Source organism: Aplidium turbinatum, chromosome 9 (genome assembly GCF_918807975.1).
Source record: "Aplidium turbinatum chromosome 9, kaAplTurb1.1, whole genome shotgun sequence".
Lineage (NCBI taxonomy): Eukaryota > Metazoa > Chordata > Ascidiacea > Aplousobranchia > Polyclinidae > Aplidium > Aplidium turbinatum.
Genome location: NC_137480.1, coordinates 24,523,576 through 24,542,780, shown reverse-complemented (window position 1 = coordinate 24,542,780; position 19,205 = coordinate 24,523,576). Strand labels below are relative to the sequence as shown.

The 19,205-nt window shown below is 37.5% G+C and overlaps 1 protein-coding gene across 1 annotated transcript in view; it reads right to left on the bottom strand.

Moving 5' to 3' along the window:
* LOC145777706 (uncharacterized) overlaps positions 1 to 19,205 on the bottom strand; it is a 35,557-nt gene that overhangs the window by 12,640 nt on the left and 3,712 nt on the right. The window contains exons 2-3 of the mRNA XM_082589143.1: positions 15,441 to 15,532; positions 4,837 to 5,002 (exon numbers count right to left, since the gene is read on the bottom strand). Coding sequence (XP_082445269.1) covers positions 4,837 to 5,002; positions 15,441 to 15,532 — 258 coding nt within the window. The remainder of the gene's footprint in view (positions 1 to 4,836; positions 5,003 to 15,440; positions 15,533 to 19,205) is intronic.

Sequence of the window (19,205 nt, the reverse complement as noted above, 5' to 3'; positions counted from 1 at the left end):
AGTTATAATACATTATAATGCATATATTTATATAGCGCTGTATCCATCGCAGAATGCATTGATCCTCATCGCTGTATAAAGCAGACAGAAATCAATAAAAAACTGAAAAAAAACTAGCATAAAATAATCATGTTTCCTTATATGCGCTGCTAATGTAATAAAAAACCGATGTCAAAACTATCTACTGTATTTTAATCTGGATTGAATAAATATTAGGATGTTTCATTTTTCCACGATTTTTAAAATCAAAAATACTAAACGTCTAATCAAATCGGATTTTGGTCACATACAGCCGATCCAAAATATTTTTCGATCGGACAACTTTTAGAGGGTGCGCAGCCACCCTCCAAAGTTTGAAAAATTGAAGCGTGGAAAAATTTCCTGGAAGTATGCGATATCTCGGTAACGGAAAGAGATAAAAAGACGTGTAAGGTGTCAGCTTGTACGGAATGGCCAATTTCCTATCTGCGGTTAATACATTTTACTAACTTTTTGGAACGAAAAAAGGTTAAATTGCAAAAAGCTGTGTTTTTCATATTTTTGGTGTTTTGTTCTCAGTTCTAAAGAAGAAAAACGCTTCCAGTAACTACAGTGATAAAATTTTTAACAAACAACAGGTTTTGTTAATTATACCAGGTATGCCGACGACCTGGTCTTGACAAGTAATAGTATGGAGGGACTGGAGAGAAAGTTTGAGAAATGGAAAGAAGCATTTGAAACCAAGGGTATGAAGGTGAATCTTGAAAAAACAAAAGTGATGGTGAGTGGAGCAGAAGGAACAGTTGTTGAGAGCAAAGTAGATCCCTGTGGAATATGTGGCAAGAGAGTGATGAGAAATTCAATGCAATGCAAGGAATGTGGAAAGTGGGTACATGCAAGATGTGCTAATGTCAAGAGAGCCGCAACAAGATTGGCGAAGTGTTTTGTTTGTGGGAAATGCAGTAAAGGAAGGAATGAAGTGGAAGGCCATGATGATGAGTTCTGCCATGGCATCGAAACAGTGACAGACTTCTGTTATCTGGGTGATCGGATAAATGGAAGTGGCGGATGTGAAGCAGCGGTGACAACAAGGGCAAGATTGGGCTGGGCAAAGTTCAGGGAATGTGGGGAAATGTTGTATGGCAGAAAATTCTCACTAAGGATGAAAGGGAAAGTATATCGGAGCTGTGTGCGGCCTGCAATGCTATATGGTAGCGAGACATGGATATTGAGAGAGAGTGAACTGGCAATCCTGAGAAGAACGGAAAGGTCAATGGTGAGAGCAATGTGTGGGGTGAAAACGAGAAGGGAAAAAAGGACTGAAGAATTGTTGGATATGCTAGAGATGAGAGAGACCATAGACCAACTGGCAAGGGCAAATGGAGTAAGATGGTATGGACATGTGATAAGGAGGGAGGAAGGAAGTTTTCTTAGAAAGGCACTAGATCTAAAGGTGGATGGGAAGAGGAAACGCGGTCGTCCAAGAAGAACGTGGAAACAACAAGTGAAGGATGAATTTAAAAAAGTCGGACTGAAGGAGGAAGATGCAAGGGACAGGGTGAAATGGAGAAAAGGGATTAAAACAATTGCTGCGCGGAAACAATCGGCCACCCCCACTAGTGGGGAACAAACCGACGATGGATTATGACGATACTATGACCTAACAATGCAAGATTGCAGGAGGACGACTTGTAGATTATTATACTGGGCTTTTTAAGTTTTCAGAACTACATTCTTGTTCGAGTTTGTAGCAACAAGATTTGTCAGTTTTGTAGGGTTGTTTTGAGAAGCTCCCGTTGCAGAATAGATTCGATGTCATTTGCCATCTGCTGGTTTAATTTACTACAGGTTGTCATTGCAGGTGTTAAGATTTAAGTATCAGCTATTTCTACCTATAAGTGATTAGTTCAATTGCTATAATGCCAGAAACAAGACTTGATGTCAGTAAGACATTGCAAAAGTACGAAAAACTGCCAGGGAATGTTTTACTTACAAACATAAGCATTCTTTACCACTATACTTTTTTGTGCAAGCAATGCAGTGAAACGAATCCCAAGTTCTTTAAGAAGCCTCCAGCCCTCCATTTTTAGCTGATGTCAAGGAACCAGTTGATTAATGATAGGCTATAGTTCATGTTTGAGTTAGTGCCAGCCTTTCGGTAATAAGCATCATTCGAATTGAGACCAGGTTAAAACTGCTCATAATCAAAATTAAGGCAATCAAGAAAAGAAAACAGTAGCAGACGGGAGCGACAAAAGGCATATTCCATAAACTGTTTGATATCTGCAAGTGTAAATGTGCCATTCCACCAGAGGTGAAGAATTACAACAGTAAACTTTCTTGGATAGTTGTAAATGGATACACCGTATCCAAGAAGAGGAGGTTGAGTTTTTGAAAGATCAAAGGTCTGCCAGAAAAATGTTTATTACTGCATCTCGCGACATATCTTTTACTTTAAAGGCAAAAATAGATTGAGTCATCAGAGATCTTACCAGCGTAAGTTACCGAGTGAAGATGAACCATTTTGCTCTTATTCAACCAGCTCAGAAACTTCCAGCCTGATAGCACAGAAGAGACTAAGACCAAGAGCTTCACATATCATTAGACTTGATCAAACCGTTTCTAGCAGTGAGTCTTCGGAAGATGAGACACGAGGTTTAATTCCTGATCTTGATGTCGCCAAAAAACCACTAACAGGTGGCAAGATGTACGCAAAAAGAACGGAAACTCGCTGTAACTTCTGCAAGCTGTATTTTAGCTGACAAACGAAACACTTCTATTCGCAAACAATCTGACCAGTTGCTTGCATGCTGGTGACGATATTGCTGCCTCACCGACTACCGTGTGTAGATATAGGGAGAAAACAAGAAGGCTGTCTAGAAAATCTCGGTCCACGACATTAAGGCGCGAACAAAACGGTGCAGAGGCAAAACGGCGCAGACAAAACGGCGCCAAAGTCAACGTAACAAGCTCAGAACCTTTTCCTTATTCTTTTCACATGTTTTGGTCAATTCCTCTTTGTCATGAGTTGCCAAGGGTGGTGGGGGGGGACTTGTATACCAGCTCCAAAACTCCTTATTCACACATAAACTTTCGTTATGGTTGCAGAGTATTATCGTTCTATACATTGACTTTGGCGCCGTTTTGTCTGCGCCGTTTTGCCTCTGCGCCATTTTGCTCTGCGCCGCTTTGCCTCTGCGCCATTTTGTCTCTGCGCCGTTTTGTCTCGCGCCGTTTTGTTCGCGCCTTAATGTCATGCTTCGAGAAAATGTGATGATGACATCTCTGCTTCCAAATTTCTGCAGCTTTACTACTATGGTCGAAATGTGAATGGTATGGATCGTTATGTGTTTTTGGTTCAGACCATGGCGTTTAGACGCCTGATCGAAAAAAGAACAAAACTATGGAAAGAGTTATCGGAGTAAAGTCTTTTCTCCATAGAAAATTTCTGTTAATAGTAAAGCTGTCTTTAACGCGATTATTGGTGCATGTGGTGAAAATCTGTCCAAAGTATACTCGAGTATGAGTGATACAGCAAGGTTGAACACGGGCAAAAATAGTGGTATTAATAAACGAGTGACTGATTACACCATCGAAAGTATTGGACACTAAAAATAAACACGAGACACATTTTTGGATGCATCATGTATATAAATGAAATTTACTTGTCTCACTGAATTGCTGAGGCTGAAGGAAAAAGCAAGGGTCCATGTGCAATGCAAGAAGGCGCATTATTCAACAAAATTAAGTGGATTACAAAATGTGGCACCGTTGGGAACAAAACATCAAAAATATAAAAAAAAAAAGCTTTTTGCAATTAATGTTTTTTTCCGTTGCAGATAGGGTAGAAGAATGCATTAAGCGCAGATAGGAAGTTGGCCATTCCACACAAGCTGGCACTTTACACATCTTTCTATCTCTTTCCATTACCGAGATACAGTATACTACCGGGAAATTTTCTCACCGGGTTTCTTTGGAATTATAATGAAAGTAGATTTTGTCATATCAGTTGGAATTTCACCAGTGTCATATATTTTGTTAAATAGTGCGTGGAGTACATCGATGCCATTGTCATCTAGTGCTTTTATCATTTCAGTGCTTATTTCGTCAGGGCCTAATGCTTTGTTTGTTTTTGTTTTGCTAAAAGCAAATGTGATTTCACTTTTTAAAATGGTTGGGTCTCAAAGTGTTTCAGAGAATTCAAATGGTTTTGTTGTTCTTTCTGGGTCCCATGTAACTCTTCAATGTATTCTTTTCATCTGTTAAGGATCTCGCCTTCTGCCAAAAGTATTTCACCTGATTTAGATTTTAATCACCCAGATTTGTGTACTGATTGGAATTTTCTTGTTAAATTGCTTTAATCTATTGGTGTGCTTCACTTGGTGTAAAATTGTAGATTTTTTCAATGGCAGTGTTTAGAGTCCTTTAAGAGTCCTTTTATGAGTAAGTTTTTGGGTAGATTACAAATTTAGCAATGTTTTCTATCCACCCGATGCAGTATTGTTGTTAAGATATTGATAATTTTTGACTGACTCCCTTAATTCAGTTTTCAATCTTACATTACAAGTATATATCATAGCAGCCTATACATAGCAACATATATAATATATTCTTGCATTACTACAGCACCACAATAATAAGAAAAATTACACTTATCCAAGGTCATGAACTTGATGACAGCCACACAAACATAGCTTGCTCACAAACCTCCGGGCCAGAGCCATATCACATTTGGCCCCATACCGGTAGTCCGTTGAAAAACATGGCCGGAGTTTGGCTGGTACCGAAACCAGACCTGGAAGTTGTTCCATCACCAGTTAATGCACAGTAAAAATAATCAAATGAAAACCATCTCACCTGGCGTATTAAGATGATAGTGGTGGTGGATTTGTTTCATAGTTTGAATGTATGTTGGATTCTGATTTTGAAATAGCGTTTCAACTGAACCTACGCAGTTGTCAGCTCGTTCCATATGAACTGATGGTCTGGAAGATGAAGCACAATCAGTTTCCACTGACAGTTCCTGAAATAAAAAAGTTTGAAAGATGGGACACAGGTAAGTTATGTGTTATAGAAAACCCATAAAATATAATTCCATTGGGTTCCGAGCTGTACCAAAAATATCGAATATTGGCACCAGGAAAGAGGTTCATTTAGCTTAGTTCTTGGAGACCAGGCTGGAGAGTCAAAGTACCTGGGGGGAGGGAGAGTTTGGAACCAAGAACTTGACACGACTTGTCCGTAAAATTGTAGAATGGCGGAGCGAGCCAAGAAAACAAATTGACCTACGGTGAACTGGCGGCCCATCGTGTGTTGGGATGTCACACTGTCACAATTCTTTCTAGTTCTTACACGCAAAGAGACTTTGTAAAGATTGATGACATATTTTATTGGGATAATCAAACGTTAAACAATCAGATGAACGGTCGAATAGTTCTACTCGACCACATAAAGAAATCAAATTCTGAATAGCAAACGTCTTCGTCGACTTCAAAATAAACATACCTACTATGTACTTGAAACAGCTACTTTATAATTGGCAATAATTTCCACTTTACAATCTATTCAATATTGGCTGGAACTCTACAATCGTCTTCAATATACTTTTCATAATACACAATTCTCAACTCAACAAATATGTTAATAAAGTAAACAGATTATGTGACTATTTATAACAGGTCGCTTGGACCAGAAGCTTCTAGAGACTATGGGGTAAATATTACATCACAATGTATTACATCATAATTGATATTTTACCATATTACATTTATAATTGGGTCATTCCATGCCAAACGTCCTGAAATTTTGAAACTTCCCAGTTTGACCCTCTCCAAATTTGCTGAAAATCGGACAAAAGGTTGTATAACATGATTGAGCTAAAACTTGAAAATTTTAGCTCAAAATCTATTGTACTTTTCAAATTATGACATTTTTAAATTGGGTACACCCCTGCGCTGATGAGCGCTCGGTCATTTTCGGCCATTTTTAAACAAGCATTTATCTCTCAAATTTGCAAATTTAATCTACTTCATTTCTGGTAAAATGAGACACTTGCAGGTATATTACATGAATCCAGTTTCAAAATTATATTGTCTCAAAGCAGTTTGAAAATATGGAGGCCCAAAGTGTCCCCATTTTGATGCGAACACAAATTTTGGACCATATTAAAAAAGCTGTAGCTTCCATAGAAAACATAGCATTGCTCTCAAATTTATCCTGGAGGCTCCCTTCCTACTGGATTACAACTACATTGAATTTGGAAGGAAACACTGCTTTCATTAAAAAGTTATTTCTTATCAAAATATGGACCAGCAGCAAATATTGCTAAAATACACCATCTTATGGTGAAAAAATGACCCCGTCAAACACTGTTTTCAAAAAAAGTTTCTTTTTCGTTGGTAATTAACCGCCATGAGACTGACACCAAACAAATGTGAAATTATTGAAGTTTGGAGGGTGCAAAGATGAAGCCCGAGCAAAAAACTCAAAATGCGCCATCTTGTGATTAATATTTTACCCTGTGGGCAGTCATTTAGAAAGTTGAAACTTTCAGGAAAAAATCTTCTTTGCCTAAGCTATAGACAGTTCAAGTTTCAATTATGTAAACTAACTCCTTCAATAGTAAATGCAGCTGTGAAATCATGAGCTTGACCATCACATGCAAAAGTCTCGGGGTGGGAGGTAGGCTCCACCCCGTGTGGCTCTTATTTGGCAAAAAGGGTGGCTCTTATTTGGCAAAAAATGAAAATTTTGCTGAGAACACCGTTTTAAATGGTGAGGTTGTCTTAGGGTTGAGGTAGGTTGTGGAGCGATTTTTGAGATATGCCAATGGTATTTTGGGGGAGGGCACAGAACTTTAGGGGGGGGAGGGGGGTTCTGCCGTAAAGGGGAGTTTTGTAGGGATTCCTACCTCAGTCTCATGGGGGTTAATTACCAACTAGTATAGATTAATGATATGCAAAATGGTAGTTCTGTGACTATTGGTTTGGGAGATAGCGGACAGCAAAAATTGCCAAAAAATTTTCAAATGTAAAAAATTTCAATTTTCGAAACATTCTATCTCTAAAACTCATTTGAAATTGGCAATTTTTATGGTCGATATGAAAACTAGGGCTGCTTCTTACTCAGAATACCAAATTTCAGCTTTGTAAATGCTTTAGATTAAAAGTTGTGAAGACCCAAACATGGAGGAAAATTTACATGCAAAAACATTTACAAGTTTTACATTTACGAGAAAGTTAAATTCCAGTAGCCTACAAGGCAACCAGTCATTTTAGGTTCAAGTTGTTTATGTCATTTACGATACAACAAGTGCAATTGGCTAACTTGAAAGTTAATGTTGATGTTTTTCTCATTGCTTGGAATGGATATTAAGAGGGGTTAAACATCACTGCATCTCACACCTTAATAGTTGTGGAACAAAGTTGAAACTCAGAAGATGAGTTCTTTATGAAAATCTCTTTGAGGTGAAAAGAAATTTTTTTTTGAAAACAGTGTCTGACGGGGTCAATGTTTCACCACAAGAATAGAAAAATATGCTGCTGGTCCATATTTTGACATGAAATAACTTTTTAATGAAAGCAGTGTTTCCTTTCAAATTCAATGTAGTTGTAATCCAGTAGGAGGGGAGCCTCCAGGATAAATTTGAGAGCAATGCTATGTTTTCTATGGAAGCTACAGCTTTTTTAATATGGTCCAAAATATGTCTTCGCATCAAAATGGGGACACTTTGGGCCTCCATATTTTCAAACTGCTTTGAGACAATATAAATTTGAAACTGGATTCATGTAATATACCTACAAGTAGGGGGGTATGTTAAAAGACGAATTTTGAGTACAAACTCTGAGTACCCCCCAAAATTATGCCACTGGTAGTAAAAAAACATATTATGAAAAAAATTTTGGATTGCCCCTCCGGGAACTCCCCGCTACCGGGGGGTTTTATGAGCGATTGTCAAAATACATGTGATTTGATTTTGAACCGGTTGTCATGGAAGGCTGGGACCAGTCTCAAAAGTTTCGTTTTGAAAAGTTAAGATAGGAATGTAACTGTTTCAGAAGTGTCAGGTGTATGGACAGGCCCATTTTGGCCCAAAACGGCCTATTTGGCCTATCGCGATTGTATGAAATTCAAAATTTTACCTTACTAAGTTTGAAACCGGGGTAGTTTTTTGTTTAAAACGTTATGATTCGAATTAGTACTTTCAAATGAATCATATGCATGTCTAGTTGTAGAAAATTGATTGATTATATGACGTCATTACGTTTAAAATCAGGGACGTTTTGGGTAATGTCGTAAAAATTGTAATATAGGCATACAGCCAGTCATTATAAAGCATTTTCAATTTTCTTGCCCATGTTTGCTCTTTTGGAATATTAATATATATAATATGTACGTGTCAGTTACCAATGCGACATATTATATATATTCAGTATTGCTGTAGTGTCTATAATGTACTGATAAAATAATAAGAACAGGATGCTATGTAATATTAAATGATAGTTTGTTTGTGCATTTGCAGTTTGTGTATTATTTCGTTGTTTTGTTTTGGATATGGACAGCTTTGTCTGACGCAAATAAATAATAACAATAGTTATGTTTCAAAGGTTCAATGTTATGGAAGTATTGTGTACTTCCAGATATCAAATTAGTGTTTTTTATCTTTTCATTAAGAGCTTCATTCAATAGTTGAACTGTTTCATTTGAAACACAGCATTTGATTCGGGCAGATCTGACATATGACACAGTAACAAGAAGTTCAGGATTTTCAGGGAAATCCATATTTCTTCATCTCTACTGTTGCCAACTTTTTTGAAGTATGTAAGTAGTAAGGCATCATCATTAAGGATAGACCCAAGATAAATATTAAGGATAGACCCATAAAAGGATAGACCCTCGGCTAGGGTGTGACAGCCGCCCCGACCTTTTCAGAATTTGCCTACCTTTTTTTTGGTGGTGAGGTTTTACCTGTATAACATTCCTGTAAAGTTTCAAAAAAATTGGTCAAGGTTTAGAGGTGGCCCGTGGCCACTAAAGTTTTTGGGGGGTGCGCAATGCATTTTTAGGGGTGCCTTTGCTATATCTCAGCTCCTAGACATGATAGAAGGTCGTGCTATAGCTCAATCGATGCAGAATATGCAAATTTGTATTAGACTTGTGAAGAAACTATTTGCCTAAAATGTGTAGTTTGCGAGTTATTTGAGAAAAACGCATTTTTTGTAAAAAATTTGTGAAAAATTGTTACATATGAATTGAATGTTTTACCATTTTCACTTTTTTTCTTCTTAGGAACACCTGGAGAAGTACAGAAGCTGTACCTCTTCAAAGTTTAAACCTAAGTTACCTCATGTTTTGCTTTGTTAGAAGCATAGAAACTGAACACTAACACGGTGTTTACTGTTTAGGCAATTTTTATGGTGGTAAGTGCTAATTTATATTACATGCTATGTCAAAGTTTAAAGATCCAAGGTATTATTTGCTTGACACAATTCCTGGTGAAGAAAATAAAGTCATTACTGGTTCACGACTCCCTACTTGTCGTCAGGTCCTGCTGTGCTTTCTTGCTCATCATTCCACTACAACAAATACCTTGAGAAATGCTGCTAACGAAGCTGTTAAAGCAGTACTACCCTTTTACGAACATGCAAATGATGCAAGAATACCTCACTTGCAATCTCATAAGATGGCAGAGGAAGTGATTAAGCTGTTTAGTGAAATGAAGGCTATCCTAAAAAGAGAAACCCGGTACAGGATGGACGATTTACAGCAACATAGAATTAAGGATTACAAAGAGAAACTAAACTCAACAATAAAGTTATGGCCAAGGAATGTGTTAAAGAACATGAGTACGGTAATGAAGAAGATAAAGCATTTTTACTGAGTATGATGACAGACAGGGTTGCAAGTATGGGCAGTGTTGATATGGTTCTCACTACCACAGAAAGGAAGGTCAATAGAAGGAAGAAGTCGGAGAAAAAACGGAGAAGAAAGGAATGTTTAAGACGAGAAGCAGCTGAAAAGTCATTTCATATTGTTGAGGATGATGTAGACATTGAGGATCAAGATGATTCTGAAGAGATAGCTCACTGCTCCAACAGGCCACACAAAAGGACTGTGAAGACTGGGACATCAGCATTCTGGCCACATGATATCCTCAATTCTTCCACAGTAGTGGAAGCAGCTGTACGTAACCACATCAGCCCTACATCTTTAGCAGCACTTACATTACCGCTACAGGAGGTGATGTTTCCAAAGTTAATCTCAGCTACAGAACAGCTCACAGGTAGGAAAGTTAACATTGCATTTAATTGTAGTGTTTGTTAATAAATGACTTCATTCACTACATCTGTTATCTTGCTTCAGAGGTACAAGTTGCAGTCAGTGGTTACGATAGCTTCAATGATAAAAGAATCGTGGTCTCCTCATTCAGCTTGTTGTATGTATATTCCTATGTGCCATGGTGGCTAACCGCTTCTGTGTCAACTTCTGCTCCTTGTAACGACCTAGAACTTATCAACAACCTTCGTGAGTATGAAGAAATCGAAAGCAGTATGGCCAAAGCAGCTCTTAAAGCTCTAAAGGGGCACATGTGGTATCTTAGTGAAAAACCTATACCCTTTGCTTCCCCTTTTCGATAGCAGCGTGTCTGACAAGACAAAGCAAAAATTGTTCAAAAACTGACAAGCTTCGAAGATCCTGGACATTCTTTGAAAAGAGGAAGTGATTTTGGCAAACCCTCCTTTCCTTCCGTTCCTACAAAACAAACAGATGACTTGAGCTCCTTTGTAGGAGAAGATTCTTGGAGCTTCTTCAGAATCTTGAGGATTGATACGACCTTTTTAAGTGTTGGTGTTGTCAATTGGTGCCAGAACGGCAGCAACTGTGAAGCAAGGAAACGGGTTTCAAATCTTTGTGTTGTTAATGATGCAGCAGAAAGGGGTGTCAAACTGTGCCAAGACTTTATTGACACTACTAAGACAGAAGTTTCATTTCAAAATATTCTTCAAGTATTTGAGAACAGCAGAAATTCTATGCCCAATCAGCGTAAACAAAAGTTACATCCATCTCGGTGTTGGTTTCTTACAGTGTGATTTTTATTATCGCTGTTCCTCGCTCTCAAATGTATTTTGTAATTTCGTTTAACATTAAGTAAACATGTGAATTCATCATTTCATTGATTTTCCATAAGTTTTAACCCAAGAAGAAAAGGTGCTTAAACATTTTTCTCACAAATATGCAAAAAACGGGTTTTTCTCAAATAACTCAAAAACTACACATTTTAGACTGAACATTTGTTCACAAGTCTGATATAAACTTGCTTATTCTGCATCGATTGAGCTATAGCATGACCTTCTATCATGTCTACGAGCTGAGATATAGCAAAAACACCCCTAAAAATGTATCGCTCACCCCCCAAAAACTTTAGTGGCTACGGGCCACCTCTAAACTTTGACCAATTTTTTTGAAACTTTACAGGAATGTTATACAGGTAAAACCTCACCATCAAAAAAAAGGTAGGCTCTGTGAAACCAAGTTTTAAAAATCATGGGGCGGCTGTCACACCCTACCCTCGGCCCCAGAAGCTCAGACAACGACGACGATTCACAACTTCAACAATGTTAGCAAAGTACCAGTGTTATTAGCTATTCTCTGTAAGCAAATGCATAGCAGAAAGCACACTTTGGAGGTCTGACATTGTTGCACATGAACGTGAATTATCTAACTAGCTGATAAGGTTGTTGGCATAGTCTTCAAATCTGGAATTTTTATAGTCTCGTTTCAGTCGGAATATTGAAGCACTTGATTTTAGGGAGAGGCATGTCTTCTTTGCATAGCGAACTTCAGTGCAAAGTCTTTTGTTCTTTATGTAATCTGTTGCAGCATCACTTTGAAGGTAAGCACTCACTTCCTCAGAAGTGGTGAAAGGCCCTGGTGGATTTTGCGCTTTCAGGAAATCTAAATCAGCAAGTTTACTTTGTTCTGCTCTGATATTAAGAGCTTCTTTTTTAGAGTAACCTTTTTCTTCATAAGCTTTCATCTTTTCATTCCATTGCAGTCTAATTTCTTTGCTGTCTTATTTCTGTACTGGTTTTTCCCATTTCTTTTTGTCAATCTTCTGAATATTTTCAAGTAAATCTGTGCTTTTATTGAGAACTACGCTTCTGGAGACTGTATCAAGATTTCTTTTACCATAAACATTTATCTTGTAGTTCGCTAATCCGACACTGCGTTCTTCACCCAGGTTGTGGACTGGCAGATTATCCAGTTTCTGTAGGACATCATCACTTGCCCATCCAATTTTCAACAACGATCCTGTGTCCTCATTTGCAGCAGGACCAAAACCAAACAGAGACCCTTTTTGAGTTGCCAAGCCTTTTGCAAAAGATTGAAGGAATAGAGCAAGCAAGCTCTTAACTTCGTTACAGTGTTCTTGCAAGCAAACATCGATCGAGCTGAGAATTGTTGGTTTTGGCAATGTCGATTTGAACATATCAATTGATGAAAAAGAAGTAACACACTCTGATGTTTGCAGAAAATGATGTGCCTGAAGCATAGTCAAGTCGGGCAAATATATGACTCATGAAAAAATGTTACAACCCTATCATAGCTTATTAATCAAAAATTTTAGGCCCATTGCCATCTCATTAAGGCCAATTATTGCCAAATTTTTGATTTTGTACCATCGCGGTAGGCTAAATGGGTCATTTTGGGCCAAATTTGGTTTGTACGGGCCAAACTATACACCTGACACTTCTGAAACTGTTACATTCTTATCTTAACTTTTCAAGACGAAACTTTTGAGACTAGTCTGAGCTTTCTATGACCACCGGTTCAAAAGTTAGGTGTCAAATCCCATGCTTTTTGGAAATCGCTCGTTAGACCCCCCGGTAGCGGGGAGTTCCCGGAGGAGCAACCCAAAAATTTTTTCATAACATATTTTTTTACACCCAGTGGCACAATTTTGGGGGGTACTGAGATTTTTTTAATTTTAACATACACCCCTACTACAAGAGTCTCATTTGACCAGAAATGAAGTAGATTAAATTTGCAATGAGATATATATGAAGAGCTTGTTTCCAAAACCGCTTAGGCGCCACTTTTACCAAAATTGAGTTTAGAGTGTCATTAGGTAGAGTATCACCATAGGTACCTACTATCAATTCCTTTTTTTCCAAAACCTTCTCTTTCTGCTTCAAATTCGACACTAAAAATTGCGTTTTCTTCCAAAACCGCTTACGCGCCATCACACTTTGTTTCCAAAACCACTTGTATCCACAATTAACCAATCATATTAAGCCATTGTATCACGTGACATATCGCTGATTGTTAAACCGTTTTCGTCATCGTTTCGTGATAAGCAGCAGTGTTACCATTTGGCAAATTTCACTACCAAATTCGAGATTTGGCAGAATTTTACGTTGTTTGGCAGTAAAATTTTGAGTTGGCAGAATTTTGGCAAACATTTTTGGTGAGTTGACAGTCAGTCCAGGCCTCGAAATTCACGGCGGACATGTCCGCCGTCACAGCATGTGATGTCCGCGGGAAGTACCATCTAAATCGGTCATATTTGTCCGCCGAGAAATAACACAAACACTAGCGATACAAATCGTCATTGCATAGCACGAACAATTGTTGTGAGAATATAAGTTCCCGCCCATTCTTGCGCGCATCTAAACGATGTGAAAGCTGTATCTCTTAGCCTCCATTCAAGCAGGAAAACGTTCGATTTTTACGTTGCTTCAACGATTGATGACATTGAATCAGCATAACAAAGGTGAATTCTTCGCCAAGAATCGATGCGAGTACGGTACTTCCACACTAATCACGCTCAACTTGGTTCAAGTCTTATGTCACAATGTCTTACTTTGATCTCCGAGTAATTTTGACAAGGCAAGGTTGGTTACAAAATTTTTTAAGTTTTGGTATTACAGTAAGTAAGTAAGAAAAGGCCCAGGGAAAATTCACTTTCACTCACATGAGACCAAAAATGAACCTAAAGAAAAAAGCTTAGTGAAACTTTGCACAGCAGAAAATAGTAGCGTTAGTGTAGAAGTTTTCCGACTCGTGTCCAGAGCATTGTGACGCAAGAAGCCACACGACCTCGTTCGGTGGTGTCAAGTTAATCAGTCATGCGGCGCTTTGACTCTTCAAGCGCGCGTCATTGGTCTGATGAAAGCCTTTCAGAGTAACTTTGCTGAAATTTTAAAAAACCTTCTAAACCATAGCTAACTAGCTATAGTTCTCAAATGGTGAAGAATTATTATCAAGATAAAGTGATTAAGCATGACGATCGACGCTAAAACTGGTGTGTTCGCCGTGAGACTTAATTTGTCCGCCGAGATAGCTGCTCAGACCGGACACATTTGTCCGCCGTCAACAATTACGAATTTCGAGGCCTGCAGTCTCTGGTCAGTTTGGCAAAATTTGAAATGTGTTTGGTAGTTTGAAGCATCTACTATCTGGCAACACTGATAAGCACTGTTATAGGCTTTCAGCCTATTGTTGCAGCTACCAACGGTGCTTAGTAGCCTACTTGAGCTTTATAACTGTGTTTTTTGCTTTGTTTAAAGTGGATTTGGATTGTGGTGATGAATTAGTGGTGGTCAGCTTGGAAAAATGGTTTCAAAAATTGGTTTCTGTCATTCTGGCAATTTTTATTCTCCAGTTTATTTCCAAAACCGCTTATATCCACATTTCTAATTTTATAAAAAGGCGATTCTAAGCCTTCTAATATTCCTTAGATCTGGACAAACGTCATGGCTCAATTTAGTAGGTAGTTATAAATCGTTAGAAATCAAAAGCGCATTACATTTACCAAGCGAAACTGTCATAAACGTTTTTCGTGGTTTTCTCGAAATCATCGAAAGTGGATGTAAGTGGTTTTGGAAACAAGCTCTTCATATATATATGCTTGTTTAAAAATGGCCGAAAATGACCAAGCGCTCATCAGCGCGAGGGTGTACCCAATTTAAAAATGTCATAATTTGAAAAGTACAATAGATTTTGAGCTAAAATTTTCACTTTTTACCTCAATTATGTTATACAACTTTTTGTCCGATTTTCAGCAAATTTGGAGAGGGTCAAACTGGGAAGTTTCAAAATTTCAGGACGTTTGGCATGGAATGACCCAATTGTGATATTACATCATATTACATCACAAGAATTTCTTCTTTTGGTCAACAACGAGAAGTTTCCAGAATGTCACCTACACAAAATTTCTAGAAGCAGACTCTACAATAATAGATTGCGTAACAAAGGGTTACTACCGGCATCGGTCAGTAATAGGTCAAGAAACACCACAATAGAATTACCGGTACGCAATAAAATAGATCACTTATTCTAAAACAAAAATGTAGCTTGCCGCCCGAGCTACGCATATTGATTGTGACACACACTGTCATGTCATCATTAATTGGTGACTTCATTGATTGAACAACGATTTGCTGCTTATGTTAACCTACCTTTGCATTTCCGTCCATGCCACTTCCAGTCTCGTCTCTGCTCACTTCTCTGTTTTGAGATTGACCTTCCAGGTTGTGAATCTCTAAAGTGTCTGGAAAGTAGAAGATGGATTCACACTCAAAAAAGAATAATCAAGATATCTTGACATATAATCTGCAATAACCAGGTGGCAATCAAACATATGATTAATTGATTATTATCAATATCGACATCATGGTCAACGAAAAGCATTGAATCAAGGTTGATGTCGACCATTATCACACTGGTAATCGACCATGGAAATATTGAAGTAATCGACAGCGCTGTGTTTGATCTTTGGGCTTCACCATTACTGAGTTCACTCTGATCACGTTTTTGTCGGCACCATTCATTAATTGCCTTCTCTCCATTTTGAAAAAAGCTGCTTGCTATAGAGAAACAATCTACCGATGTAGCCATGGCAATGTGAGGCCGCACAGTTTGTGGTGTCAGAACAGCGATGAGTCAGCATAAAAAACAAGCAACCTAGTGAAAGGAAAGCAAACAATGTAGACAATTTCAAGGGTTGTCCGCCCCATTAGCTCAGTTAATTCAGTGCCCATCGTTGTGCACGAAAAAGTGCAAAATCAAGCTGCACCGGTTCGATTCTCGGGGTGTGCGCTCGAGCATCAAACTTAACCCTATTTCCTGTAACGTATTTTGGCCAGTTGACTTGCGGACGGGGGGTCGGTTCGACACTATCACTTTGAGCTCGTGTAACTCAAAACCTACGCAAAATAGATCAATCAAATTTTCACATGATGCAGATAATTTATCTGACAACATGGCATCGAAAATTTTTTGCAATTTGTTCAACAGCCTAACTTGAAAAATCAAATAATTTGATGGTTGGTCATGTTTTTTTATTTGACTTGAGAAATCGTTTCTTAATTACTTTATAATTGAGTGTGACGGAATAATTCCATTGTGTTCCATTTAATCTCTTACGCGTGGACGTCGTCCACGCTTCAATAAAATCGTAATTGGCGTCTGACTTGCGTTTCTTTTTGTTTTGCCCGAGGCATTGCAAAAATCTTTCGCTTTGTCTAAACATTTGCAGAGAATGAGACAAAATCACCGCAAAATAAACTGTTTCAAGTCATTTTTGAGCCATATGTTATAGTCTACACATTTTCAAATGTACTGTCATCGCTTGATATTAAAACTAAATCAAGCAATGAGCTTTAGTAAACATTTTATTTGTAGCAATTGTGTTCAGATCAGTTTTCTTTTCACACTCATACTGTCCAATTTGGTTATACATGATCAAGAAACACTTTGCAGTTTACAGCACATCCCAGGGAGCTATTTATTTGTTTTTAACATTGTTTCAACGTCTAGAGACGTTGAATCGATGTAAAAAGTATCTGATTTGCTTTCTAGCTAGCGGTTGATACAGAAAAGTAAGGTAGCCTATTGGTGTCACATGGTATTTGAACCACAACCTATCCAAAGGTAGTTTACTTGCTTCGATAGGAGCTCGTTCCAACTTGGACCTTCATGCACTTCAAAAACAAAAAGCGTCTAGAACTCCTGACTGATAAATTATGTCACGATGCATTACAAAAGTGATCTGTTTCCATACTTACCAACAATGATCACTTTGAATGAAACAATTTTGCAAACAATTTTGATAAAGTGTAGAGATAATAATCGTTTAGTCAAATCGTATTGGTAGGCTATGGAAAAGGTCGTTTGTTACATTGCCAAAGGGAACTCCCGTTCTGCGTGACAAAGTCAAAGTCGTGGCATAACGATAGGAAAAATAAATACATTTAGCAAGATATCAAATCTTGCAAAAAAAAATCTTTTTTAGGCTGATTGTTATTATCATACAAAAAAATCACTAAAATTTTGAATTTTTTCTTCAGCAAAATTGAAGGTTTTTGATATTTTGAAAATGCACGTTTGTGTCTAAGCCAGTAGTTCTCAAACTGTGCGTCGCGACGCCCTGGTGCGTCGTTTCACTTTTCCAAGGGCGTCGCAGAATAGTTCCGTTTCTTGGCTGAACTCAGTTTAAGATTATAAAAATGAGGTTAACCCTTTGAGGACCGCTGGGACACATGTGTACCTTGCACTTAGCCGATTACACCGCAATTAACTAAAAAAATTGCCACTGCTGATACCCCAACGTAGTATTGGATGTTTATCCTTCAAAAAAAAATTGAAAACTCTGAATCATTTGTCTTGGTGTTATTTCAGTTTGAAAACAGTGAAGAGTTGAAGTTGTAAGTGCGTTTTTTTCTCTTCAAATTTGCAAAGCATATTTATTTACATTTGTTCAAGCTCGAGTCGAAATTTGCAAAATATCATACTTCCCGAAAAAATTTTCAAAGTACGAATGGATTCGTGATCCTTTCGTAATAGGAAATCCGGCAAATTTTTGAATTCAATGAATGACGACTATCCAGGTTTGGTGAAAGAAAGCACTGCGAATTATTATCCCATTCGCTACGTCGTATTTATGTGAAGCAAAATTTTCTGTCTTGGCGGTGATAAAACCAAATATCGATCACGAATATATAGTGAAAGAGAAATGCGGGTGGCAATTTCAAAAGTTCTCCCAAGATTCAATAAACTTTGTGAAAACAAACAAGCCCACACGTCACATTAAATAATATGCATTGCTTTTTATTGTTGTATCAATAAACAAAAGTTTAATCATAAGTTTCTTCATTTACTTTTATTTGCTGGTGCGTCGCAAATCCAAAAATTTTTTTCAGAGGCGTCGCAACAAAAAAAAGTTTGAGAACCACTGGTCTAAGCAATTGAAATGGCTTTTTTATGTTGTCAACTAGATTTGCAAGATAAGGTTTTCTACAAGTTTTTATAATTTGTTGGACATGCATTTTGTGTCAAGCTATTTGTTACGCATTGGAAGATTTCTTTCTCTTCAAATTTTGAAATAACATTTTAGATGCAGTTTGCGGTTGACGGCATTACTGCAAAAGCCCTCTTTTGTAATTGATACATAACCAAAAACAAAAGGCGCATAAACTACTGCTGGCTGATAGACCACGTTACAATACATCATAATGATGTTTTTCCAAACCAAAGACCCAGAAAACCAATTTTGTTGTATGGGTCATTCCATGCCCAATGAGCAAATTTTTTTGAAAAATTACACCACATGTCATAGATTTTATTGAAATTTGGCATACTTGTAGATGTCAAAGAAATATTAAGAATGCAAAAAATTTTTGAAAAATTTTAAACATTGGTGGAGTTATGGTCGTTAGAAAAATCACCATTTTTGCTTGTTCTGCTTCAGTGATTTTGTCCAATTTCTTGTCATATTTGTAATTTCTTAACCTACGATCATACAATATGGCTGAAAATTGCTAGACATACATTTTAAGACCCAAGGAATCCAAAAATATAGATTGAAAAGTCGTCAGAGAAATGCTTGATATGATTATAAAGGTTTCAATTTGATACATGCATTTTTCGGAGGCCAAAGTTTGGGGGCCTATAAAAAAAATGGGTATAAAAATTAAGAACTGAAATTCACATATTTTATACTTATACCAATACTCTTTCATGTCAAATAAAAATATTGAATTAATTTTGATAACTACTATGATAAAAGCTAAATTTTCTGACTTGTGAATTTTGTACTTTTTTACACTCATTGTACAAGATTTTTGTTTATGACATCACAATTTACATATTGTTTGTCATGACAATTGTTATGTAGCTCATCAATGAATTGAATACTGGTATATAATGCACTTAGGTTTAGTGTT